The following is a 27,760-nucleotide window of genomic DNA, read 5'->3' as shown; positions in this document are numbered from 1 at the left end:
TTAACTTTGTGAGAGCCAGGAGGGTACAGGTTTAATTTTTCTTGATTCAGCAGAACAACAATAATCCTGGACAATAATGTGCCACAGTCTTGAGGAAGAGGAAGTTCAACTCTGTTGTTAAGCCTGTCCCAGCTCACTTGGCTATCCTGCACTGACTATCCAACATCCCCGAGTTCCTCAGGGACAAACAAACCGGAATAAAGTGGTTTTCCTTCTGGGAGTCTGCTCCCTCCTGCTGGAGATGGTCTAAGCAGTGTTTCCTCGGCGCTACCCAAGTGATGTGGAGCAGGTGGGCTGAACGTGGCTCCTCTTCCCTCAGGTTCCGTGGTCCATCCATGGCCAGGGCTGCGACAGGAACGGACCTCATTTCAGCCAGATCCACTTGTCCCCAACATCAGCGTTGTAGCCTGCCTTGTACTTGCGCCCAGGGAGCTGAAGGAAGCAGAAAAGCTCAGTCACAACACTTGGCACTCCCCACACAAAGTTCTGAGGCGCCTTGCGGGATCTACAGAACATGAAAACCTGCTTTTGCGTTGTAATGATAAAACTTACAGCAAAATCAGTCTCTCGGAAAAGGCTGAGCTGTGCAGCTGAAGGAGGGGCTGCAAAAACCACTGTGTCATAACACAGATGTGAAAATGAGGCCAGTGATCTCAGCACCATATTCCACCTGGCTTCATCCAACTCCTCCCCAGCCTGAGATGGCTCCCCTACCTGGGTCCTGGAGGAGAGGCACTGGATCTCATTCCAAAATAGGCACACGCGTTATTAAATACACGAAACGCTTTGTGCATGAGATACTGAGTTAATTACCACATTAAATTAAGCCGTTCAAATGAAGCTGCACATTCAGCCTTCGAGAGCTGAACTTAACTCCATTAAAGCAACAGGAGTATCTGCCTGTCTTCATCAGCAAAGCCAGGAACCACTTTCTGATGGAAAAACCCCAAAGATTTTTGAAGCCTTCACCCGAAATATTAAGGGTATTAAGCCTGTGAGTCTCAGTGCTGAAGCAGCGCCCTTTGGAAGGCACTGACCATGACCTGAAATGCCAGAGATGGTGAGATCCCAGTTCCAAAAGCAGAATCCATCTCCAGAACACCTATTCCTACGTCCAGGAATGAAAAAGAAACGGAACAGAACATCTTAGAGGCTCCAATACTGGACCCCAGAAGCAAAGCACCAGAAAAAAAAGCCAGTGAGTTTGGTGAGAAAGCCTGAAGCCAGCAAAGATGCTGTAATAAAACTCTTCCTTTAAAAATGAGCTATCTGCTGGCAGCCTCTCCAAATAATCAAGCACAGATCATCTGCTCTGTCTCCACACAAACACTGGTTTCACACAAGACCCCAGACTTGTCCCGAGGATTTTTCCTCTCCAAAAAAACATGTGAGAGTATCCTGTGGGAGAGAGCTGCCCCTGCAGAGAGAAGCAAGATGCAGTCTTGATAAAATCTATACTCAGGCCGCAAAAATGAGCTGTTTAATAAAAATGAAGCCTGTTGTTTTGAGGAAGGAGAGTTGTGTTTCTATTCACTTGAATGTCAAAAAACAAGACACTTCTTTGCCTAAAAAGCAAGCTGACAGAAGACTTGACCTGCTCCATAAGACACTCCCCGCCCTGCCTTGTCACAAACCGTTTGTGATCAGTTTGTCTGAGGTTTTTCAATTAATGTCTTGTCTAAACATCAGCAGAAACCTCACAGTCCTGTTGAGAGTTCCCCCCACTGAGCAAAGAGGAGATGGGAGATGAAAATAAATGATTGCTATCTCTGCCCCAAGAATTTCCAGCGGTGAGCCAGGGAGGACATGAGACCTGCTGTGACCAGCCTGTGACACAAAAACAGCTCTCCCTGGTCCTCTCCAGGCAGCACATAATTGGCCCTTTGATACTTGAAGAGATTCCCAGATAAGTAGATTATTAAAGCAACAGGAGATCTCTGGGAAAATACAGGAGTTTACAGTTTTGTTTCTGGGCACATCTGCCCTCTTTAAAAATCTACAGTATCAGCCCCTACAGAACTCAAATTCGTTGTCCAAAACAAATTCCCTGTGTGCCTCTGGTTAAAGACGTGCAAGACATCAAAGCAAGCGTTATAATAAGTATTCATCCATAACTCCATCAGTCACAGTGGGCCTTGGCAAAGGCAGGAGAGTTGGGGGATTTGTTACAGCTAAGCTTTCAAAATAGCAAAACAACAACCAAAAAAAAACCAACAAAAAGGGAAGAGGGAAGCAGAGTAAACAAGTCCCACATTACCTAGGAAGCAGGAGGATGTGAACTGATGTTCTGTGCACAAGTGCCACAGACCAATTCTCCAGCTGTGCTCTTCAAATCCCCCATTGCACAGCTGTGACCAGGGTGAGGGGGCTGCATGCTTTGAACAGGGCAGGATTTTGGAGGCCACAGCAAAGAGGAGTGGTAGGAGCACCAGGGGAGATCTGGGGATGCAGGGCAAGGGGCAGCATGGGCTGCTTCTGGTTAGGCTGGTGCTCTAAAGTGCACCCAGCTGAAACTCCCAGGCTGTTCTTGGCCAGCACCAGGGCAGGGATGGGAACAAACAGCCAGCCCTGAGGCTGCTGGGTTTGTCCAGGCTGGGCAGTCTGGCTGCAAGAGATGATGGAGAGGAGATAGGAAAAAGCTCTGACTTGCCAGCAGCTGAGACAACAGAGAGGGGCTGAATATCCACCTTCTCTTGCAGTACGAGATCCATGGAAGTGTCCCAGGCCATCTTGGAGCACCCTGGGATAGTGGAAGGTGTCCCTGCCCATGGCAGGGGGGCTGAGATGAGCTTTAAGGTCCCTTCCAACCCAACCCACGATTCCACAATTTTATGGTAACAGAGATCCCACCAGGCAACCCCAAGAGCTCCCCCACATCCCTGCAGCAGGAGGCAAGGCTGAGCTCCTGCCAGGTCACCAAGGAACAGATTTTTCCACTCCATGGAAATTGAGTGAGAATGAAGCCCTGGCCTGCTGCATTACACTGCACAGAGCCCCAAAGTTGGCAGCGAGGATTATTTCCAGAGGGATGTGATAAAATCCACCACACGGAGCATGAAACTCCTGAAATGAGCTGTACCCAAAGGTAGAGCCAGCTCCAAGGCAGCAAACTGCTCAACTTTAAAAGAGCATTAGGAACAGAGAGGAAAACAAGACCGTCTCATCAGTTAAATTAAGAACCTGCCACAGAAGTGTCTGTCAAATCTATAAACATGATGAAAAGCCCTATAAAGTGGCAGAGGCTGTGGAGGAGCAACAAGCAGCTCCAGCCAGCTGTTTGCTCTGCGCCGTGGCTGCTCCGGATCGTTCCGCACCGGGCATGTGCAGGTAGAGCTCTGGAGAGCTTTAACCACCTGGAAAGGTTGTTCAGGAGCCCGCCTTGTTTTCCAGCCTTTGGGGAACAAAAGGAATTGCCGCTTCTGCCTTCTATTCCTGGGCTGCTCTGTGCTAATGGCTGGGCTGCACAGCTCCAGGAGCTCTATAAATAGCCTGCTTGGAGCAGCGCTGATCAAAGAGCACTTAAAAGCAGAGTCATTACTCTGCAAGCTCGGGCTCATTCATCAATACCCCAAGCTCATCCTTCAGTGGCTGTTTATAACAGCCATAATAATAGCCCCTTCCATCACTGCTGGGAGCAGATGACTGCTTTTTGCAGGAGAAATCCTCGCTTCCAAACGTTTGGCAGTGCTGTAGGCACACAGCTAAAATCTGAGAGAATCCGGGAACATGGGGCTTCAGATGCTGGCTGGATCCTGGGAGGGTTTGGTTCCTGATTGCTCCTTATTATTCCTGCCTTGGTTCCTCTCCACAGAGACCCAAAAGGAGGCTGTAGCAGCCAGGTAGGGTCAATCTCTCCTCCCAAGTGGCAAGAGGAAACAGCCTCAAGATGCATCAGGGAATGTTGAAACTGGGTATTAGGGAAAGAATTCTTCATGGAAAGGGCCACCACCCTTGGCACAGCTGCCCAGGAGTCCCCATCCCTGGAGGGATTTAAAAGCCACATGGATGTGGCACCTGGGGACGTGGGCTGGTGGTGGCCTCGGCCATGCTGGGTTTAAGCTGGACTCAATGATCCTCTCCAACCCCAACAATCCTGTGCTCCAAAGCAACAACTAAAGCAGGGAAAGGGGGTAATTCCCCCCAAACACACATCCAAGGGGCGCATGGCTTGGTTTCCAAAGGCCTGGCATGGACAGGTGTTTGTTACAGCTTCACCCGTGCCACTCCTTACTCCAACAGAACCCTCCGTGCTGCTAACATCCATGGCTGCCCAAAACACAAGAGCACCCAAAGGTTTTGCTGAATTGAGGCTAAAACAATTCCAGCCTGCTGGAATTGTTCAGTGGCTGCTGTCCTGCCTGCCCTTCATTTATTTATTAGAAAAACAGACAATAAAAATCCTTTGGAAAGAGAAGTGTCCATAAGAGGATCAGTTATCCACTGCAGAGTGCAGGGAAAAGGCAAGGAGCTCATCCAAGCCACGCAGCACAGTTAAACACCTCCAACTGACACCACTTCACAGTGTAAGATCCATGGAGATGCTACCCCTCTATTAAATTATATGCCAATTAATTTTAATTTAACTGAGATCTACTCTGGGGATCACTTTCCTCCACAGGTATGGGATTAAGAGGGGTTTGGGAAAGAGGGATGTGCTCCCACATAAAAATGTGTTTCCTTTCACAGGGACAGCCTATCAAGGTGAAAATGGATTCTTTTAATGCCAGTGGGATTTGATTGTCTTTTTGATTTACAGAAGTACCCAGTGCCTGCAACCATCACCTAAAGTGAAACAGACACAACCACCAAGACCAAGATTTGAGACAGTTCCAAGGTCTGTCAGGCTCCTTCCCTACTATTTCTGGGATAGATATCCCTGCCAACTGTCCATGATACTTTTCAGGGGGAGCAGGGTGGAGAAGCTGCCTGTTCCTCAAGAGGGGCTGCTCTCACTCACTCTCCATATGGACAGGACTGGGGAGAGCAGAGAAGTGGGAAGGTGGGAAGAGAAGTAGATCCTTAAGCAACAACTCTGTCATTCCCAGGTTTTTGTTATTCCTCAGGTCCTTTTGGGTTTACTGATACCCAGCCAGGCAACATCTTGTTACTTTAGAAAGGGCCAAAAATACTTTTGCAGAGATAAAACAGAAAAAAAAAAACCCCAACTCTTAAATGAAGCCTCTTCTAATTTATTGTGTGTCTGCTTTCATTCCTTCCTGGATTCAAGAGCAGACAGGGCTGGGCATTACAGCTGTCAAACACCTCCTTTAAAACAGAATTAGGAAAGGAGATCTTGATCCTAAAAAGAATGAAAACTTCATCAAGCCAAGAAAAAAATGGCAGGAGAGAGAAAACAGAAGGTTCTATCAAAGACAGCAACTATGGCAACGATCACAAACATGGAGAAGAAAGATATCCTAAGCTCCCTGCTCCTGCAAAGGCAAGAGTTGATCCTGCTGTTGGCTCCAGACTCTGGCTCTCTGAAAGCTCACGTATTCCTTTTGCAGCCCTTTCAGGAGATTTTTATGTGAGCAGTTCTCTGCACTCTCAGCAGAGACGGGGAGCTCAGGGACCTGCCAACCCCTCTGCTTGCCAGCAGCCACCTTGAGCCCCACAGCTGCCAGGAGGGGCCCGGGCTGCTCTTGGGCCACCTCAAACCTGGAGAGTCTTCCCTTAATGTCCTCCCCTTGGGGCTGGTAGTGATTTCCCACTGCAAACACATGCTCCTACAGCACTCTCAGTTTTGGGGCGTGAGACAGAGCTGACTTGTGCTGCAGGCCCACCTTCCATCACTCAAAGCTACTGCCCTGCAACCACCTCAAAACTGGAGGATTTCCCCTCCTATGGCTGCATCCTTATGGAAAAGTGTAATGAAAAGCCTGGGAAAAGAGTGTGGAATTCCCCTCCCCTCCATCCTGTTTCCCTCTTCTCCGCTTGCTGCGACACAGGGCTGGCAGGGCGCTGCCAGCCACACATTCCCAAGCCCTGGGGCAGGAGGGAGGAGGATGAGGAGCAGGGTACAAAGATGGAGTTTGGCAAGGCAGCTGAGCTGTGCAAGGAGCTGGACTGCACCTCACAGCAGTAGACAGGTCTTTGATCTGCTCAAGCTTTCCTTGCCTCATCCCTCTATTCCAAAAGCAGTCTTCCACCAAGGAAAACAGGGATGGAAACAAAATGAGAGCCTTCTCTTACCTTTCCGTGGCATAGGACAAGGAGGAATCGCCTCACACTGCCAGAGGGCAGGGATAGATGGGATATCAGGGAGAAGTCCTTCCCTGGGAGGGTGGGGAGGCCCTGGCACAGCTGTGGCTGCCCCTGGATCCCTGGCAGTGCCCAAAGCCAGGCTGGACAGGGCTTGGAGCAGCCTGGGACAGTGGAAGGTGTCCCTGGCCATGGCAGGGGGTGGGAATGGGATGAGTTTTAAGGTCCCTTCCAACTCAAAGCGTTCTGTGATTCTTTGATTCTCTGAATTCCAGCAAACAGCTGCGCTTTTATGCACGCAGAAAAGCACACGCACGTCAAAGGAGCCGCTTTTGCCCACTCCAGGAGATGCAGCAGGAGTGTGAAGTACATCAGCACATTATTTAAGTACACTGATTGCATTAAACAGAGCCATTTGTTTTCATCCTCGCTGCAAACACATCTGCCTAAGTGCTCCAGCTCTCCAGCTTCGCAGGGCGCACGCGGCATTTGGAGCATCATCCCTGGGGACTGCGAGCACTTGGAGGAAAGGCAGGGAGATACAGCAGTTGTTAAGGGAGGGGGGAAAGGGTAGTCAAGCCTTTACTAGTCTGACAGTTCCTAAAATAATGTTGCTTCCCTGAAGAATGAGCATGCTTATCTCTGATCTACAGACTGAAAGGTTGCTTCTCCCTTGCCAGAAAAGCATCCTCAGAGGTTTCTGAATGCCTGAGCAGAACTGCTGGACCCTGCCAGAGGACTTTATGGTGTAAGGAGGCTGCAGAAAGCCACCTCCTCACACATGAAAAGAACACTTACAGAAGAAATTTAGAGGATAGACATAAAAAAAGGTGAGTTTTGAGTATTCAGAACTGTATGTGGCCACCTCATTATTTTGTGGAAAAGCACACACACTAAAGTCTTGAACTCTGAAGAGTGTTCCCTCCTCCTCCTCCTTCTTGGTTGCTTCTAATGAATATTTTGAACAAAACCCAGCTTCTGCCTGGAATTTGTAAATCCCTGAAAACCACCATTATTAGGCAGCATGAACTGTGTGCACGGAACTCTGAAAAGCACAGCAGTTTGCTGCCTGTTGGAGAGATCAAGGATTTATGAGTAGTTACGGAGGGGGAAAAAAATCCCCTACGCAAATCGTTGTGTTTATGTGGTAAACATCATTACCCCAACTTTAAAAGCACATATTTCTCACGAGGAAAAGTTAAACTTCTGTAATTATCCCGTAATTAAGCCTTTATTTAACAAGTCACATGAGCCTAAACCCTTTATCTTCAAATGCCAAAGTGGCAGCACAGCTGTGACCATCCCTGCACAGAGAGGGGCAAGGGCTTGTGATTCCCTCTTTACAGACCCAAAACATCACAGCCCAAATCTGGGTGTCTGTGCCTGTGCTGGTTGGCCTCTTGCTGGATCACCTCTGCACAGCAGCCTTGCCTGAGAAAAAAATTCAGTCCCTTCATCTGCTAAACAAAGTTGGAAGGAAAAAAAAAAAAAGAAACAACCCAGATCTTCAGAGTTTCAACACAAAGAATGCAATCCTCAGAACATAAAACAGCAGGTGGGGCTGGCTTTGTGTTTCCCCTTCCAGTACTTATGGAAAACAGGAGAACTCAGCACCTTTTGCACTGTGCACCATCCCTGTACACCCCCCAGACCACCAAAGGGTTACAAGCACCCAAGCATTGAGAAGAGAGAGAGTATTAGTGTAGGCTAAATCCAACAGAATACTTCCTGAAACGAGCAGCTCCTCCTGATTCCAAAGGACATTATCACTTTCCACAGCACTTTCCTGAATCAGGGCCTACAAACAGGGCTGCAGAAGGGAGATTGTATTTTGGCAATGTTATTTTTTTTGCTCAGCTTCAGCTGTCAGCTAACTGGCACAGAGCAGAGCAATCCAAGAGCACAGCTTTCCTTCCCAGGTACCCATATTCCTGCTCCTGAGCATCCCTTTGCTACATCTGCAAGGCAAGTCACAAACTTCTCCTGGCAGCCAGTTATCTGATGAGCCAGGACATTCTCAGCTTCTTGCCAGCACAAAGAGGGATGTGCTGCTGTAACAGCCAGAGGAAAAAAGCCTTTCAGAAGCCTTACCCCTGGCTCTCAGCACACAGCACCGAGGTCACATCTAGCTGTGTGTCAGGCAGCCTCAGTAATTCCCAGCTCCACTGCAAAGGGACATCTCAGGCCCAAAAAAAGCCCTCTCATCTCGGGGAAGAAAGGCGCTGGCAGTGCAGATGGATGTTGTGTGCTAGAGACAAGTCGTGCAGCAGATCCTGCTCAAATCTGTGCTGCACAGCACAGGCGGCTCTCAGAGGGAAGGGCTCCAAAAACCCTGAGCCCGAGCTTGAAGGTTTGGATTTAAGAATGTGACAGCAAGGAGGAGGAAATTCTACGAGCAATTTCTCGGCTGGACCGGGGAGTTTTCAAACCCATTAGACAACCTCAGATGCTTTCTGCTGCTTTAACCTTTAGCTTTAGCCCCTTTTACAAGCTGGAAAGGTCACATCTCAAATGAGGCAGAACAGTGTGAAGCCCAGAGCCTCTCCACTACACAGCCAGCCGAGGAGGGACAAATTATGTGGAATATTCTGACTATTCCAGAAGAAAACATTGGTAGTTCAGTTTCCAAACAAGTCCATAAATCTGTAGCTTACATTTTAATTTCAATAAGAGACTGTATGCTACCAGGAAAAGAAAAATGATCGTGTTTTGATTATGCAAATCATGATTTCTAACAATTTATATTGTATATTCCTCCCTTTGTCTTCAGGAGTGCTCGGAAAATAATAAGATGCAGTGGCAGAGAAGATTTCAACCCGACTGGAAAGCAGAGGCTCACCTGTAGCTTTGGCCACTCAGTATTAATTATCATCAGCTCCACAGCTTCTCTACAGAGCTTTTCCAATAGCTGGGCCTCAGGCAAGCCCCGTGTAGGGGGAGAGGACCCCATCCCTGCCAGGGAACCACGGAGCAGCAGCAGGGCAGAGCTCTGAGGGGACTGGAAGCTGCTGTCTCCAGAAGCAGCAAGGCAGGAGCTAATTAAAACCCTGTGTGGGAGCCTGCATGAGGTGTATGAGAGCACTGGGCACAACAGGCTTTGGATGCGTGCCCACGTGCAGAAACGCTCTATTTAAAGCAACAGCACTTTGGGGAAGCGAGGCAGCATCCATTCCTCCTCAAAAAAAACCCACCCCCTCCCTCAGCGCTTGGGAAGGAGTCGCCATGGGTTTCCAGTTTTCTTGTTTGACTTAAGGGATTATTTTAGATTTCAGAGGTCACAGACTCATCAGGGCACGCGACACAAAAACAAATGAAAACCATTTATCCTTTAGTCCACAGCTAAAGATAAAAAAAAAAAAAAAAAAAAAAAGAAAATCAGCTTATGAAACAAACCATTTGCTTCGTTATTCCTCTCAGGGGGAAGCCAGACTTCAAAACAGGTGGGGATTTGGGCAAAACCCAGCAGTAATGGGTAGGAAAGGGCAGGAAGGTGGCAGCAGGGCGTGCCCAGCAGGGAGGAGCACCCTGGCCGTGTCCTCAGCAGCACTCACCGAGCGATACTCGTAGTAGATCTTGTCGTACTCGGTGCCCCCGATGGTGATCTCGGGAACGAAGTGTGGGATGGACACGGAATCCAGCACTCCAGCCTTGTCCTGGACACTGAGGGGAGAAGGAGCAGTGAGTTCACAGCCTGCCCCAGCAACGGCCAAATACTGGACCCAGAGAAGCTGTGGCTGCCTCATCCCTGGAAGCATTCCAAGCCAAGCTGGATGGAGCTTGGAGCAACCTGATCCAGTGGAAGGTGTCCCTGCCCATTGCAGAGGGTAGAACTGGATGAGCTGTAAGGACCCTTTCAACCCAAATCACTCTGGGATTCATAATCATCATTCTATGATGAAAGAACTACCTTTCTGTTAAATAAAGCTTCCAAGGGTTTGGGCTATTTTCCAAACATTTATCCTTCTCCTCACAAATCTATGATGTAGTGCCCCTCATCCTTGCCTCCAGTTTGCTCCTGTTCCAACTTCCTGCTTCCCTATTTCCTCCTTGGAGATGCTCCACCATTCCTGGGAGCCTTCTCCATGAACCCCCTCTGGCTTTTTAGCTTTCCATAAAAGCAGTGGTTTTATTGAATGCCACACACTACCTTGCTAAATTCCCATCCCAAACGGATCAGAACTGAGGCAATGAGAGGGTCTGGAAGCCGGCAGTGCCTCCAGCATCCTGCCTGGGAATACCTGGAGGAAGGTGTGCAATTGCTGCAGCGGCTCCAGTGGTGGATCTCGGCATCCACCAACAACCCACTCTGCACACAGCAGCACTTCAGACAGCCCCAGTTCAAAACGCCTGAGAAACTGCTAGAAAGCCTCCTGCTGCCTGTGCTTATCCACAGGCCAACAGTGCCACCTGGATGCGTCCGGGAAAAACACATCCCTTTCCAGCCAGCACTGACCCAACCCTCAACCCAACGCCAGAAACTCCGCTGCAAATGGTGCTGTTCTCAGCGAATTACATTTCTTACAAATAATGACATGCACATCAAGCACATGCCCCGAGAAAAGCAAAGTTCGTCATCTTTAAGCAATTGTTTTTACCCTCGGATCATAAATTTTGGGACCTTTCCTCCCAGCAACGAAGAGCTTCAACAAATAAAGTGGTTTGCTAACATATCCTGATATTCACACTGTACATTATCCTTCTAGAGACCGACTTGTCAGGAAATACAACAACCCAGTCAAAGTTCAGCTGGGAGAAGGTGAGGATAAATGCCCTTTTCCAAGATCAGGATCAACATCAAAGACACTTCCTATAAACAGCAACATTATTTATCTTCAGCAACACTAGATGTGTATTTCACATGCTGGAAGGCACAAAAGTGAGTCCAGGCACATAAAGAGCATAACTTCACACGCAGAAACCAGGTTTTGTAGTCATCCAGCCCACAGTGAATCCATTCCTTCCTGAATCTCAGCCAAGTGGCCATTTGGAGAGGACAACTCGCAGGCACAATTAATTTTAGTTAAGGGCCAAGTGACAAACCTGCTGCTCCCAAAAATTCTTTGCACAAGAAAATGCTGAAAGCTACTGATGGCTTCTCCATGTTCTCTGCACCCTCAGAAATAATTTGGAAAGTGAAGTAAAAGCACACCCAAAGACACCTGCCACAACAATGTCTAACCACAAAACCACAGCCGCCTGCCAGGACTAATTCCCTGCTCAGCAGGAAGCATTCACAGGCACCTTTTATGTTGCTTTTGTTTTCTCTCTCTCCCCCAGCAGAAAATTATCACTATTTATTCTTTTCTGACACTCTACCAGACTCTCCTGAAGGAGCTCTCAGCATGCAGCACCTCTACCTTCCAGATTAGGTCATACTTGAAAAGGAACTGAGGGCACATAAGCGACTGTGTGGTCCCAAGACTTTAAGAACATCAAATTTTAGCTGACAAAACCCTCTTAACCATGGTTCTTCCCACTGCTGCACAGGAATCCCACCTGGAAGTATCCTACAGCAATGGACAACTCATCTCTTCTCCTAAAGCACCTCTTACACACTAATTCAGACACTTTATCCAGCACAACCAGAAGAATCAGGTTGGACACGTTCCTGTTTCCCTCACAGGCAGCTCGCAGCAGGACGCACACCATGAACATCAGAGTCTGATGAGCCTTGCCAAAGGTGCAAGGTGGGGTAAGGGAAGGAGACTGGTTAGAAACAAATAAATAAACCAGGCAACCCAACAAAAAACCCTGAGTTGCCATAGGCTGGGCTGTGAGTTCTCAACACCTGATGCTGGCACAGTCACAAAAACTCAAGCGGCAAGAGAGACCTAAAAGCATTCACTGGCCTAAGAGCCAACACCACAGAGCCATTCAAGATGAATTCTGTGTTGATACATGAAATTAACTTTCCTCTTTCTGCCAAAGGGACAGATTCCCCCATTTGGCCAGGCAGAGCAGGTATGGCATAGCCAAGGTGAGGCACAGCCACTCCATTGGTGAGCAAACACTCACCATCAACACCAAGAACAAAAAAAAAAGCATTTTCCAAAAGAAGCAGGTCTGCAAGGAAAGGGGAGAAGGTGCAACAACAGCTCTTCAAACCTGCAAAAGCCACTGCAAAGAGGAAATCACAAAAGAAGTGTTTCAACTGAAGCAAAAAGATGGGATAGACAGGGCTTGGAGCAGCCTGGGATAGTGGAAGGTGTCCCTGCCCGTGGCAGGGGGAGGATGGGATGGCTTTGAAAACCATTCCCCAGGTTCTGAAGGAGCTGCAGGGATGGATCAGATTTAGCTGTGCACTTGTCTGATGGAACAAGTCAAGCACAGCAAAGTCCCCCCAGGAGCTGATAAAATAACACAGGCAAGGTTACCCAGCCTGCAGCTCTTCACCCCAAACGTGCTTCATTTTGCAACACGTGTGGCCAGACAAACATCACTGGGAAGGGCCCAGATAAAAACAGGCCTGAGACACTGCAGTGACAGCAGAGGAACTCCCTGAGACATTTCAAGAGCCAGAATGGTTCCTGCTGGACTGGGCACCTGGAGAGGAAGGGGAGATGTGAAGAGCATCCTCCGGAAGAGCCCTCCAGCTTCCAGACACAAACACAACCCTTTTAAACCTTTTGCCAAGGTCCCCCAACCACACTGTCAGGGCAGGGGAGAGCACTTAAGGGCACGGCAGGGAGATAAAAGGGATCACGGTGCAGCTGACTGCCCATGGGTGTGGCTCACCGGTTTGATTAGCTGGCCTATTTGCATTCATCACTCAGGGGCCCTGCTGGGGTTTCTGTGCGTTAGACCCTCCATGTGTGCAATGAAGAAGTTCTCCTCTCCCCTGCTCACCCATCCCAGGCCCCCAGACCCGAGGGTGGAAGGCAACAGCAGGGCCGACACAGCCCCACAAGCTGGGAGGTCAGCAAGGGAAGCAATTGCAGATGGAAACCTAAACAGGGCAGAACTTAGGCTGGATAGTCAGGGAAACTTCCTCACTGGAAGGGTGGTCAGGCATTGGAACAGGCTGCCCAGGGCAGTGGTGGAACCTCTGTCCCTGAACGCGTTCCAAATCCATGCGGCTGTGGAACCTGGGGACATGGGCTCGTGGTGGGCCCGGCAGTGCTGGGGGAATGGTGGACTCGATGATCCCAGAGAGCTTTTCCAACCTAAAGGATCCCCAACAGCTGCTGGAACCTCGCAGGAACACCCACGAGAGGGCAGCATGTGCCAGCACACGGGAAGGCAGCGGGAACCTGCGGGAAAAGCGCTTTCCAAAGGGAGAATTCCCATGGGCAGAGGATACCTGCACGTCTGTGGGGACAACAAGAGCTCTTTGCTACCTGGGCACTGGAAAAAGCGAGAAAAACATCAGCCTTAAGGTTCATGGACTCACACCTGAGCTGGGCATTGGATGCTCCAGCATGCAATTCCAACAGGGAAGACCTGCACAGCAGGCTTCCTGCATTGCTGGAGTTGCCATGGGAAAAGATCATGTCCAAACACACACATTTGTACAAAGAGGCTCTTCCCACACTGCCCAAGACATTGCCCAGGACTCCCTCACTCAGCTGAGCAAGGCATGAGCTCAAGCTTGGCACAGGATGTGTTGCCACCCCTTTATCACTGCCCTGATAGCCCAGCACAAGTGAAGATTCACAAGCAAAGCCCAGGAGCTGGACTCGATGACTCCTGTGGGTGCCTTCCAGTGCAGGATATTTTATGATTCTGTGCTTTAAATGAGCAGTTTATTGCATTCTGAGATCTTCAAACAACCACATGTTTTTGCCAAAAGAAATAATTTCATGTTACCTACAGCAACAAGAGCCTTGTGCAGGAGACTCTCTCACCCTCCTCTAGGGTTCAAGGAAAAATGGAGTCCTTAAAGCAGTTTATTCCCTTTCTAAAGCTGTGAAACAATTTCCATACAGCGTCTTAACACGCTGCTCTAATTGCAAGGTTTCCTTCAACTCCCTCCTACTCACTACAATTAATGATCCCTCCTAATACCTGCACTGGTGTGGAGCTACAGGAAAACAAGCAACTTACTCCCTCTTTCCAAGGAAATCTGATTGTGGTAATTTTGCAGGGCCTAAGTCACCAGATGTTATCCTCCAGATCCTACACAAAGAAACCTCCTCTTTGATACATCAAAGGCACCCAAATCGTGACTCGTTCCTCTCAGACACCACCCAACACTGCTCCTCTGCAATCTACCTTCCCTTCTTGATAGAAAAACCATAGAAAAGGAGCATTAGTGCTCTATCTTTAAATAGCTATTTGAAGTAACAGCACAGAAAAGTTAAATGCAAGAAGTAGCACAAGTCCGCAAAAAAAGTTTAACTTACTACTCCAGTGCCTGTCACAAAGACACAAACTTAGGGGCAGATACTCAATTTAAAAATCCCTGTGTTTCTATTAACCTGTGAGATGACCAGGAATTAATGAAAATAATGTAACTCTTAAATTTTGTTTTAAAAGCGTAACTATACTGAAATTTCCACCTGCACATTCAATCTGAAGTTGCACCAAAATGGGGGGAGGCTGCCTCACTTCTGCTATTAACACAGTTACAGGTGCAGATATATTCTTTATATATGTGTCTTTATATTTTATATAAATAAAACTGACAAATAAATGGTGCACTCACAAAGAATGATTAAAAATCAAATTATTTTCCAACACAGCACTTGCCACAGTCTGAGTCTGCTCTCTTCCCATCCAACTGGGCAGACAAGGATCTCTGACAAAAACCACTCTTAAACTTGCCTGCAGCCTCGTCTCATCCATCAGCAGCAAAAATGCCTCACCATGTTCCAGTGCCAAGCACCAGGATCACAAAATATAGCCCCACCTTTAAAAACTCATGGCTTTGACCATTTTCCTTGGGATTTGATGCCAAGAATTGCTCAGTGGCTGGATAACACCATACTTACTGAAGTCTCAAGTGATGGAAAGAAACATCATCTTGCTCCAGCCATGGCCCTTTGTCAAACTTCAGGTACTCAATGTCTTCAATTACCTGGAATCAGAGAAGAAAGTTCACTAAGGGGTGGCTTGATCCAAAAATCAATGAAATAATCAAAAGAGATTATTAAACAAATGAGAAAGGCTCCCCTGCTAAAGCTGTAGTAACAAGGCAAATGTTCAGAGATAACATGATCATCTCCCAGTTCCATTTCCACAGGCCATGGCCCTGCCAGGAGCACTGGGCACACACATGGGGGATCTCTTAACATCCCGTGCTTTCAGCTTTGGCTGGCAGGGAACAGACGGGCTGAGAGGTGCCTTGTTTCCAAATTCTTACCTGATCCAAGACATTGTTCCTTAACCTGCCACTGGGACAGAAAAGCAAAGGTACAGCCTCACCCCTGAGGGAGAACGAGGACGAAATGGAGAGAAGTCTACATTCAACTCCCTTTTGGTACAAAAAGAAAATCATTGTGGTACAGAGGACGCCTGTTTGGGTGTTTTTATCTCCAGAGAGGCTCGGTAACACATTCCCTGAGACAGGCAGGGGAGCAGGCGTGGCATTTCCTTCGGTGTTGTGTGGTTCACATCACAGAAACAAAGGCACATTTCAGGCTGGAACACTCAGACCTGGAGGAGCTGCACCGAGGAGTCCAAGGGCTCAGGATTTCACTGGCCATCAGGACCTACCCACGCGTGAAAGGAAAGGCAACACTCACAGCTCAGCAGCCAGAACCCTTCAAACAGGCAATGCCAGCTCAGCAATCATTCCCTCAGCATCCCCAAGCTTATCAGTTCCAGACTGGAGCTTCATTTGCAGCCTGGCTCCACCAGAAAACAGATCTTTGCTGCGCCAGGGGGTAATTGCTTATCACACCTGGCTGGCTGGAGCTGAGGGAAGCCTGCCCTGGTGTCAGGAGGATGCACTTCAGGTGCCTGATGAGGTAGAGGCAGCACCTTGGAGCAACCTGGGAAGGAGTGAATTGTTACAGCTCCAGACATCCCTTTCCAGAGACCTTTTCCATAGGGAAAGGTAAAGCTGAGGTCATAACCAAATTCCTGATGGCACATTGTCAATCCACTGACACAGAAGCAGACATCAGCAATGAAGTGACAGAATGATGAAGGAAAAAATCTTTGTGTTCTTTCCACAAAATCCACTGTAATTATTCCCTGCCAACACTAACTCCCAGCTATTACCACTTCAAAAATGATAACCAAGTGCTACTACAAAGTAGCCCTGACTATACAGGTCCACTCTTATGAGCATTATGTTTTCATGGTAAGTAGTAATGGTTTGGACATGACTGAATGAACATTTCTCAGCACAAACTGCTGCAGCACAACTCCAAGATAAGAGGAAGGGAGGTGTATGGTAAGTTAGTGCAAACTGCCATTCTTTCTTTTAATTATTTAATTGAAAAGCTGAACAGAAGCAATTCCCTCTCTACTCCACAGCAAAGCTCTGGAAACTCTCTGCACCTGATAACAGCACTAATCACAGAGTTGCTACAACAGGGCTCAGAATGTGCTACAGGGGAGAAAGCATCTGTACCCAAATTAGTTTTGCTCACTGTTATCACTGTGTCAGAAGATCTCTCTCCCAGCAGCTCCTTAACAATGGCATCGGTTTCCCAACAAGGATAGAACAACTTAATTTGTAAGGAATGCCCTGGCACACCCCAGGAATCAGCAGCAAATATCCAAGGCTTTAAGAAGAATTAAACATACAGCTAACTTTGTATTCCCAGTTTTATCCTCATGCAAAACCAGTGAGGAACACCCTAATGAAGCTCATTTCAGCGCTCATTACCCCTTCAGCCACCACAACCAAAGTTAATTACAAAAGGAAACCCCAACTGACCTTTTTAAGACACTTTAAAAAATCCTTTCTAAGCTGTGTATGCCTGCTCTGAGCAAATCAGAAGTTATTAAACTTGCAAGGCCATAAAAAACCTCAGCTCCCCAGTCCCCAAACAAAGAGACTGGAGTGAGCTAATGAACACTGCTGTCTGTTAAGGTGTGCAAACACACCTCACAAGCCAAAGCCCTCCTGCCAACCCTGATTTCCACATTTCTGCTGTGTCATCCCAAAGGGAAACAATCTCAGCAGAAAAGGGGAAAAAAAAAGAATTATTTCAAGCAGAACAAGTACCAATATCTATCACCAACACCCAACAATGGCCATGACAACATCATGGGCTGGATAATCTTACAGGGTCTTTCCCAACCTTAATCATTCTGTGGCATTGTACTTTAACTTCCAAATAATAATCCTTCCCCTAGTCCAGATTTGTCCAAGCAAATTAAGGACTCCACTGGTGCACCTGATGACCCTATTTAGAGCAATGACACAATTGCTGAGCTTGGGAGAGTCGCTCCTTGAACAATAAGAGCTTTAGACTGACTTTAAACCCCGATTTAAAGGATTAAAATCAAATCTCTAGCAGTGGGGTTTACTACAAAAAAATCTAGGGAGGAAACAACCTGCTTTACTCTGACCACTTCAAGATGTGTCCAGAGAGAAGGACAGGGCAAAACCAAGCATATAACCCCCATGCCAACCTTCCTTTACTTCACCAAGCAGCATCTTGAAACACCACAGCTCTCAACTCTGATTCTTGTTTTTATTTTATCATCCAGAAAAAATAACTGTAATTGCTCTGGACTCTCTGTATTCACACCTCCACCTCAGCTTTCTTGTTCACTCAAGCGTGATTTTTTCTGTGCATTTTTTCTGTTTATTATCTGCCATCACCCTGAAGCCACCAGCCCTTTTTCAGGGGTATAAACCCACACTGCCCCACAGGCCTACTGTTGATGATAACCTTTACTATCAAGTGCGGGAGCACCCAAAAACCCATCCACAACAGCAGAGGACCCAGAATGTGGCACACAACCCTGTTCTTATAAAGGGAACCAAAAGGCCTAAAGACAAACAGCAGTGCACCTGTGGAGGGGGGGAGTATGGAGTGTTAATTTTTAGGACCAGGAAAGTCCTTATCAATATTTTCTGCTTCACACAGTGATATGACCAGAACTTTGAAGGACTCCTCAGGCAAAAAGGTAATTTTAGTCTGATTAAGGGTCATTTAAATATTAAAATACACATCCTGAGTATGCTAATAAGCTTAATGAGGTACAGGCTACAACATATATATTACTCAACTCTCTGCTGAGATCACACTGCACATAATACAGGAGGAGGAGGAGGAGGAGTTTGGGCTGTGTATAAGTAGGGTAGAAATTCCACCTCGTCAGGACGAAGAGCCAAAAAGCCCTTGGAGACAGCCCACAGACAATTCTCTCCCTCCTCCCAAGTGGGGATAATTCCTTGGCAAGCTTCCATGTAGGATTATTATTATCCTGCTAACATCATGTTATTGTTATTAATCAAGATCTACCCCTAGAACTGAAACAGGCCCAAAACCTGTCCAGAATCTCAAAAACCTCAGTGCTCTTTCCCTCAGGGAACAGCAGCTACAGAGAAAAGCTGATGAGAGAAATGATGCTGAAAAGCAAAAGGCTTCTGTTATCCCACTAATAACCCTTCACAAGCAGGAAAGCTCACTGAAATAAGGCAAAGCTGTTAAACTTACTCTCAGAAAAGCAAAGCTTACCTTCTCCACATCCTCAGCTGCGGTTGCTGTGTACTGCAGAACTTCACTGCTCTCACTGCAAAGAACAGAGACATTGAATTCCCTGATAAAACTGCTCTCCCCATCCTCCCCCTGCTCCAAAAGGCACAGAAGTGAGTTTAAAAGGCACAAACACCTAACCAGAATCATTGCAATTTTTTAGATTGCTCCCAGCTGCTGCAATAGAATTCCTGTTGCACCTGTGAGCTGCTTCTTTGCTGGTGGAAAGTTGCTTTTAAAGGGCAAATGGCCTGGATATCTACATAACTTCAGTTAAAAAAAAATTTGAAAACCCACACATATGAATTTGCTTTCATTTAATTAACATGGATACTTGCCTCTATTACAACTGCCCCACCTGCTTGAAAAAATAAGTGAGATTTTCAGCCAGTCTAACCCAGAACTTCAGTAACTTTCCTCTTTGCAAGTGCACAACTCACTACCTGTGAATCATTTCAAGAGAAGAATGTGTACATTTATCACTATTCACTCAGGCTGAGCTAGCTGAATGAATACAAATGCAGGCACAGCAGGATCTGTAAGTGTAAAAACATTTCTGAAAGGTAATGTTTCCTGGTTACAAGATAGATTTTTCAATCAGACAGCAGACTTCAGAGAAAAGGCACTTGCAGAGCAGAGCCACAACAGGAGCTCCTACATTAACTTTTCACACTACACTTGTTCAGCCACATTCAGCAATCACTGTTCCCAAAACTGCTCCAGCTGGAAGACCTGGAAGGCCCTGGAATAGCTGCCCAGTGTGGACATTGTATCAAACATCACACAGCAAAGCTTAGGAGCATGGAGAAAAAACTCATAGAATCCCAGAATGGTTTGGGTGGGACAGGACCTTAAAGCTCATCCAGTCCCACCCCCTGCCATGGGGGGAACTTCCACCATCCCAGGTTGCTCCTAGCCCCATCCAACCTGGCCTGGAACACTTCCAGGGATGGGACAGGCACCTGGAATAAGAGATATTCTCTTCAATATCAGCCCAAGGGAGAGGTCAGCCTTCAGCAGAGCCTGACACCAGCAACTGCATTAATGACACCGATCAAAGCACTTGATCCCATCTCTTGATTTGACTCTGCAGATTATCAGGGCTTCATTAAGAGAAAACAGCTGCTCAGTGACACTGCAGATTATTAGAGCTTTCCTTAAGAGAAAACAGCTGCTTAGTGGAAGTAGTGCTGGATATGAAAGAGAACATTGCTAATCTTAAGGCTCTGCTCCAGGAAAAATCAAACAGAACCCAGACACCGTCTGTTCCAAATCACCAGGCAGTACCTGCCACAGCACCCAGCTCACAAATCACTACCAACAGAAACATTAAAGACATTCATAACAAGTCAACTAGAGTGAAAACATCAATTTTAAAGCAAATATCCACCATAAACCCCTTTAAGCATCACCAGGCTGCTCCAGTTAAACACAACAAGGTAACAGGAGTTTTGCCCAGTAACAAACAGCTTCTCAAGAGAACAAGCAAACAAACTTCAACATGGAAAGTGTGCAGGACAAGCTCAGCAATCTGTAACAACTCTTTTTAGCCTGCTTGGACCAGATTTTGGGCATCCCCAGGAGCCAGGGAATCAAACTAGGCAGACTAAGAGCTACCAGGCAGGTGTGAACACAGCTCCCTGCACCACTGCCAGCAAACAAACAGTTAAAGGCAGCTGTGGCTTCTGCATTTATCCCAGACAAGAGCCACCCTGAGGTCCAGAGGTGCTGGATTCACGCACTCCCAGCTCCCCCACAGCCAGGGAAGGAGACAAAGATGGATGTGACAAGCTGCTGAGAACCCATCCGCAGACAGCGTGCCAAGCAGAGGGTGTTTGCCTAACAGGGGTACTGACCATGTGCACACAGAGGGAAAGGAGTTGAAATCACAGCAGGACTTAGGATTCAGCCTCACTGAACACCACGAGATGTATGTGGGGCTCGATGTGACCCAAAGAACAAGCAGCAGCTTTCTCCCCAGCAGGAACTGCAGCAGCTTTGCCCTCAGGGGGATGACATTCCCAAGGCTTCCCATCCCCATTTCCCTCTTTCCATTCCAAGAGCTGTGTGCTGGCTGTGGGGACACACCGGGAGGCAGCTGACCATACATGACACCACAATCCCTGCCTGCATGAATGACAGGCTCAGTATCGAGTTATCCACTTCAGCAGCTGGCAGAGCCATCACACTGACCCACCCCGGGAGACAGAGCAAGCACCAGGGCACACAGGCAGGCTACAAAGCACCTGGGAATCTCCTCTCATTTCAATCAGCCTCATGCACACCCCACAACTTACACAGTTAACTCATTTGATGACCTCTGAGTTTCCCTTCCAGAGTTATAAGGGACCATAATTCTGCTTTTAGGTTTTTAGGACGACTTTAGTTTCCATAGGGCCATTTTTTAAGAACTGGGAGAGCTGGGCAAGCTCTGTTTCTCCCCCAGTTTACAGGGTACACATTTTTGCTTCCCAGCTAGAGGAAGCCAGGGGAGCCCAGAGAGAGACAGGACACAGGCAGAATACTTTCCCACTGCCAGAGGACAGGGATGGATGGGATATGGGGAAGGAATTGTTCCCTGGGAGGGTGGGCAGGCCCTGGCACAGGGTGCCCAGAGCAGCTGAGGCTGCCCCTGGATCCCTGGCAGTGTCCAAGGCCAGGCTGGACACTGGGGCTTGGAGCAGCCTGGGATGGTGGGAGGTGTCCCTGCCCATGGCAGGGGTGAAACAGGATGAGCTTTAAGGTCCTTTCCAACCCAAACCATTCTGGGATTCTGTGACAACTGAAAGGACTTTTTGAGGAGAGAAAAGCTCTGAAGCTTTCCAAAAAGGCCTGAGAACACCTTGTATTGCATCACTGTCCCCTCAGGTCATGCCAACACACACACAGCCATAGCTGTGGCATTGTGCACATCACTCCTGAATCCGTTTTTAATCTTCCAACACTGGCAGCAGGCTTCTGGGATGGCAGAGGTAGCTACACTCCCACACAGCTCTTATGCCATGAGTGCAGCACCCCTTCATTGGGGCACAATACTGTACCCTGGGGCACAAGGAAGATTTTTCACATCATTTGTTGATATTGGCAGAGATTCTAAGGTTTGCACACATTTTTACTCAAAGACTTGAGAGACAAAACGCTTTGCTCTGCTAACCTGATCTCTGGTAGGAAGGTCCTCTTGTAAGCATCCTCAATGCTCTGGAGATAGGAAGGAGACACTTTTTTCTCATATGGCTACAAACAGACAAAGTTGTGGAATTAACTTTCTTTCTTTTCCCACTGGCTGCTCCACCACCCACTCTGGAATGAGCAGTCAAGCATCCAAGCGAACCAGTGTGCATTAGTGAAAGTTTCGAAGAATTAAGACATTTGGAGTGTTTGGAATTCCTTACATGCCATTAAATACCTAGAGTAGCCCTCAGCTTTCCAAGGACTGATTCATCCCTGCTACCTGCACATTCCAGGAAGCTGTAATAATCACCCAGAGAACAGGAGAAGACTGAGTCCACCTTTTCCACATGGAGGCCAGTTTGCACCTATTCCCATAGTTTCAGACCAGTGCATGGGCAAACACCCACTCCAAACTCCTTCTGTGGAATTTCGTGGGTATCATCCCTGCTGTTAAACAGCTTGCTGTCCACACAGTGCACTTTTAATGCCACATTTGCAAAACACCAGGAATTTCCCTAATTTACCATGTATTCCTTCAGCCCAGTTGTGAAATTGAAGCACATTTCCTGCTTGAAATGCTCATCCAAGTTGCCCATTATGTTGGCCCCACTGGAAGGCTTTGCTTTTCCCAGTGCCCACAACAGCATGCTGAATACCGAACACTCCATCTGCCAAAGCAGCAGAATGCCCAAAAACACCATTCCCAAACAAGCCCTACAGAGCTCAGCACTGCCACTGACCCAAAAAGTCACAAGCTACACCAGCCACTTCTGCCCAAAGGCTTCAAAAATGCCACTGACCTTTATGCTCACAAGGGCTAAGAAGTCACAGGTTCCCCCGATACATGAAGAGCTTTCTAACTGAGAATTTTTTCCTAATAAATCAAAGCTTTCTTTTAATCTATCAGGTTTTTCAGAGTTAAACTGCATTTCCCATAGCCTTTGAACAAGGCAAATATAATTTAAGCCTAATAACACATCTGCAAACAGTTACAAGCACACATCTAAAAAACCCCAAATGACAAATCTTACTTAGATCAGTCATTCCCCAAAAGCACCCTACAGCTTTCCTGACCCAAGACTAGTTCAATAACACAGCCATCCAGCAGTGATTTGCTGCATTTCAGGGAGTTAAGCGAGCCTGCTGATCCCAGGTGACTCACACATAAACCCCAGCACAGGTGTGAAGAAGCAGTCAGCTGGGAAGCAGGAGACAGGGAGCCCAGCTGGGCTGCTGGCACTCAGCAACAGCACAGATATCATCTCTGAGTACACAGCACATCACCTGCCCACGACTCCCAGAGTGGCAGCTACAAAGCCTGGTATAAAATTCACCTGCTCTTAAAACCATTTCTCATTCCAGAAATGGCAGAATATTGATGCAGTCACAGAAGAGTTGATTTCTGCTTCTTTTTTTTTTAAAGCAAGCATACGAGAATACCCACAGTCATCACCAGCACACAGATGTCACAGCTCGGAGGACAAGCAGCTCTTCAGAAGCAGAATTCAGCAGCAAACCCCACAGGACTCACACATAAGGTGTGATTACAACAGACATTAGCGGGCAGCAATAGTGAGAGACAAGTAGTAATAAAGATAAGAGATAAATAAGCAATAATCAGAGATAAAATTACCTTGCCTTTCTCTTGAATCATCCTCTGCACCTCTGAGACAGGCACATCTACATAAATGACCAAGTGAGGTGGCAGCAACTCAGAAATGCTGATCTCCTTGACCTCGTTGTAGTGATCAAGGCCTGTACAAAACACAAATAAATCACATTCCTCATCTCTATACTTGCAGTCTCTTCTTCTGGGCTTACATAGCAAGTTTAGGGGTAGGCTTTTCCTCAAACAGGATTCAGGAATTTTACAGAACAAACAACCTCCAGAGCAAAACAGGAATCAACTCAGAAGCTCCATACACAGAGCTAAGAATCTAAACACAGTTAGATCAAAGAGGGGGTTTATTCCTGACCCAAGTTTAGAGGAATCTCAGCTCTTCCTCCATCACTTAGAGACAGTAAGCAGCAGGAGCTCTAATCAAGATGCCTGTTCCCTGAGGATTCCAGTGCAATCCAAATTGGGATTTTACATTAAATTGTGGGTTGCTGGGCTTTGCTGCCTCAGCAATGCAGAGCAGGAAGACACAGGTTGTTATAACCAGCTCTCAAGCTCATCCAGCAACTTACAGCAGGTGGTAAAAAACAAAGAGACATCTTCTTAAACTTATGCCAAATCAAACAGGAGACTCAGGAGGCAGTCAGGAAAACAGTTATCTCCACCTCAGGAGCAGCCAAAAGAACAGCTTTACCACGAACAGGCAGCAACAGCTCAGGAGCTCGGTGCCCCAAACCGAATCACTCAGGTTGGGAGAACATCCCCAAATCACCTGGTTCAACCACTCTGCTGAGAGCTCCACCCTGAGTTCACAGCCTCCTGAGTAACTCCAGGAGGGAGGTCCCAGGTGATTTGCTCCAGGGTTTGACTCCCTTCACAGTGAAAAAGGGGTTTTTTTCCTTACAAATGAAACACTTTGTATTTCAAACTGTGCCCTTTATCTTTTGTCCTCTCACAGCCACTGAGACCAGACTGGCTCCACCCAGCAGTGCTCCCCATCCCTCCCCGTGCTTTTTATACCACTGCTGTCCTGTCACCCCCTGACCCAGCCTGCCAGGAGCTGACCAGCAGGTGTTTGAGCATGATTTCCATTTCATAAAGCCATGATGGCTGTTACCCATCACCTTCACATCCTCCTAAGAATCCTCTGGTTTCCCAGAGGGTTTGCTCCAGCACCTTCCCACCACCAAGCAGAGGCTGACTGGCCTGTAGCTCCCTGGATCCTCCTCCTTTGCCCCTCCTGAAGACAAGGGCAACATCTAGGTTCTGTGAGAGTCCAGAGGGCCATTCAAGGCAAGACTCATTACTGACCCCACACCTGATGCTGCACAAGCACCCTCTGCCCCAAGGGCCTCTGCTCTCCATCAGCACCTCACCCACATTTCCAGGGAAATACAGGAGTCTCTGGCTCACAGGACACAGTGCTGGGGCCCAGAGCAGCTGTGGCTGCCCCTGGATCCCTGGCAGTGTCCAAAGCCAGGCTGGACATTGGGGCTTGGAGCAGCCTGGGACAGTGGAAGGTGTCCCTGCCCATGGCAGGAGGTGGAACAGGAGGAACTTTAAGGTCCTTTCCAACCCAAACCATTCCATGATTCTATGAATGCACAGATTCCATGTTGTCTAGCATAGCAGCAACACCAAAGCCTGGAAGAAAACCTGGAAGTCTCACGGCTTGAGGTCAGTCCTTGACACATGAAACAGCACCATATGAACACTGAATACCTAAAGGAATCCCACCTTCCAAGCAGGCCTTTCTTGTTCCTTTTTTTTAAAGTAAGCTACCAGATTTCTGACAGATTATGGCAAAAGAGCTTCCTCCTGCCTGGCAGGAACTCACATCTCTTGTGGATGTATCCTTGCTTGAACATGGCATCCAGGAACACGAAGTCGCTGTAGGGAGAGCGCTCCAGCACTACGCCTTGACCTGCAAAAGTGACAACAGGCTCCGGGTTGGAACACAAGGAGCTGGAAGGCCCCTTCCAGCCCAACCCATTCTGTGATTCCAGGAGCCCCAACCTGTGCTGAGCAGGTGCTCCAGGGCATCGGCGTACTGCAGGAGACGGCTCCCAAAGATCCAGGACTGCAGGCGGTACGAGTGCCCATCGGGAGACCTGGGGTCTGTGTAGAACTTCTCCAGGCTACAGAAGCCATTGAACTTCTCAGGCAGCAGCTTCCCGTCCCCTGAGATCCTGTCCTGGTAATGGATGTCTGCTTCAGGGAAGTATTTCATTCCTGACAAAAAAACCCCACAGCCACAGCAGAAATTAGCTGTGCTCATTTACAGCAAACACCTCTCCAGCCAGCAAACACACAACTGTTCCTCAGACAGCTCCCAAACAGCCCCAAGCCCTCCGTCTGTCACAGCACAGAGCAATGACCCCAAACTCCGAGCTCTGCCACTCCCCACTGAGAGCTGAGCTGTTCCAAGCACAGCCTTGGGCACATCCACGTGGAAAATCCAAGCTCCCCAGGAGCACAGTGAGCTCATAGACTCCTTTGGAACTGAAACCTCGCTCACAACAAACCCCACAGACCTGACACACATCCCCATCCCAAACCTCGCCAACATCATCCCCCAGCCCTGCCCAACCAGGAGCTGCTGCTTTGGGGAGCCTCCTCCACACAAGTCTGCTCACAATTAAATTCTACAAGCTCTTAGGGAATCAGTCACAGCAAGACCTACCCAGTTTCTCTGCTATTTGCTGTGCCAGCCTGCCCTTCCCCGAAGACAGATTCCCCTCCACCGTGAAGACTTTGCTGTGCACTCTGAACTTCTTGCTGGCCCTTTCTCCCAGCATATAGGCCAGCCACCCATACTGCAGGCTCTGCTCAGGGCTGGTGTGAATTCTTGCCTGGAAAAAAAAAAGCAGGTGGAAATCAGCAGATTGGGAGGGCATTTTCAGCTGAAAATGCAGCTTTTTCAGACGCTCCTACAGACAGGACACTGTCACACATGTGATACAAGGAATCCTTATTCAGTAACTTTAGCACTGTCATTCCAGCTTAGCAGCTGAAGCAGTGGTTAGGCTGGGAAGTTGTTCACTAAGTTAAAGGCCGAGAAGACAGAAAGCATGGAGCAATTTTCAGTCTGAAGGCCAGACACACAATGTGCCCAGAGCTCCCAAGGGAGACCCCACATCGTACTTTTGCTTGTATTTTGCTTGTTGTTGGGCACATAACAACACTAAACAGGAGAGTTACACCTTCATTTCAACGTGGTTCAGTGGGCAAAAGCTTGGACTTGGTAGTTTTGGAGGTCTTTTCCAGCCTTAACTATTCCGTGACTTCTGCACAACACAAAGGCAGCAAAAGGGACCCCCCTGGGCAGTGGGACTAAAGGCAGGGCCTTTCTGAGCCCTGCTCAGAGCCCCCCCAGAGCCCGGCAAGCACTGCACAAGCCCCATTCTGAGCAGCGCCGTGACCTCCCTCACACACGGGGGGCTCATTTCCATTTAATGCTCCTTTCCCCGCAGCCCCACTCACCACAGCCACAACCCAAGGTCACTGCACCCCGCTCTCAGGCATTCCCTCCAGCCTACCTCGCATTTCGCCGTCTCTCCCAGCTCCCTGCTGGCAACGCCCCTTCCCAAGGGACAGCCCAGCCCTGCACCACCAGCACAGCCCCGGGGAGAGGCACCGCTAGCAGGGCGCAGCTCTGGATAGAGCCCTCCCGGCCACCTCCGCTCACCCCGGGCAGGCAGAGCTCAGGAAAGAGCCCTGCCCGGCCACCTCCGCTCACCCCGGGCAGGCAGAGCTCAGGAAAGAGCCCTGCCCGGCCACCTCCGCTCACCCCGGGCAGGCAGAGCTCAGGAAAGAGCCCTGCCCGGCCACCTCCGCTCACCCCGGGCAGGCAGAGCTCAGGAAAGAGCCCTGCCCGGCCACCTCCGCTCACCCCGGGCAGGCAGAGCTCAGGAAAGAGCCCTGCCCGGCCCCTCCCCCCGCTAACACCCAGCAGAGGGGAGCCGCAGCCCGGGGACCTCCGGGGCCGCCTCAGCAGGACGGAGCCCAGCCCAGCGCTCCCCCCGAGCCCCGCGCGGCGTTCCCCGCTCACCCCCAGCAGGACGGAGCCCAGCGCGGCGCTGCCCGGCCCGGGGCTCCCCCGCCGGCCCCGGGCGGCCGCGGCCCGGCCCAGCCGGGACACCCACAAGGACATGGCGGTGCCGGGCGT

At 48.6% G+C, this 27,760-nt stretch overlaps 1 protein-coding gene across 1 annotated transcript; it reads right to left on the bottom strand.

The window, feature by feature from the left end:
• On the bottom strand, positions 1-27,760 carry NDUFA10 (NADH:ubiquinone oxidoreductase subunit A10). The gene is made up of 10 exons (XM_032114266.1): positions 27,644-27,760; positions 26,276-26,444; positions 25,609-25,824; positions 25,430-25,516; positions 23,608-23,729; positions 21,958-22,037; positions 18,786-18,840; positions 15,132-15,217; positions 9,753-9,861; positions 1-432 (listed from the first exon to the last, which is right to left on the bottom strand). The coding sequence occupies exons 1-10, from the start codon at positions 27,743-27,745 to the stop codon at positions 364-366; spliced, it is 1,095 nt and encodes a 364-aa protein (XP_031970157.1). The 5' UTR covers positions 27,746-27,760; the 3' UTR covers positions 1-363.

Source organism: Corvus moneduloides, chromosome 7 (genome assembly GCF_009650955.1).
Source record: "Corvus moneduloides isolate bCorMon1 chromosome 7, bCorMon1.pri, whole genome shotgun sequence".
NCBI classification, from domain to species: Eukaryota; Metazoa; Chordata; class Aves; order Passeriformes; family Corvidae; genus Corvus; species Corvus moneduloides.
The sequence above is the reverse complement of the archived record's forward strand: the minus strand, read 5'-3'. Positions and strand labels throughout refer to the sequence as shown.

Bases quoted from the DNA above. Each gene is read 5' to 3' on its own strand.
- NDUFA10 (XM_032114266.1), bottom strand. From the start codon at position 27,745: ATGTCCTTGTGGGTGTCCCGGCTGGGCCGGGCCGCGGCCGCCCGGGGC. The intron at 25,517-25,608 runs GTTGGGGCTCCT...TCACTTTTGCAG, and splicing joins GGAGCACCTGCTCAGCACAG to GTCAAGGCGTAGTGCTGGAG. The intron at 15,218-18,785 runs GTAAGCTTTGCT...CTCTGATTCCAG, and splicing joins CAGCTGAGGATGTGGAGAAG to GTAATTGAAGACATTGAGTA.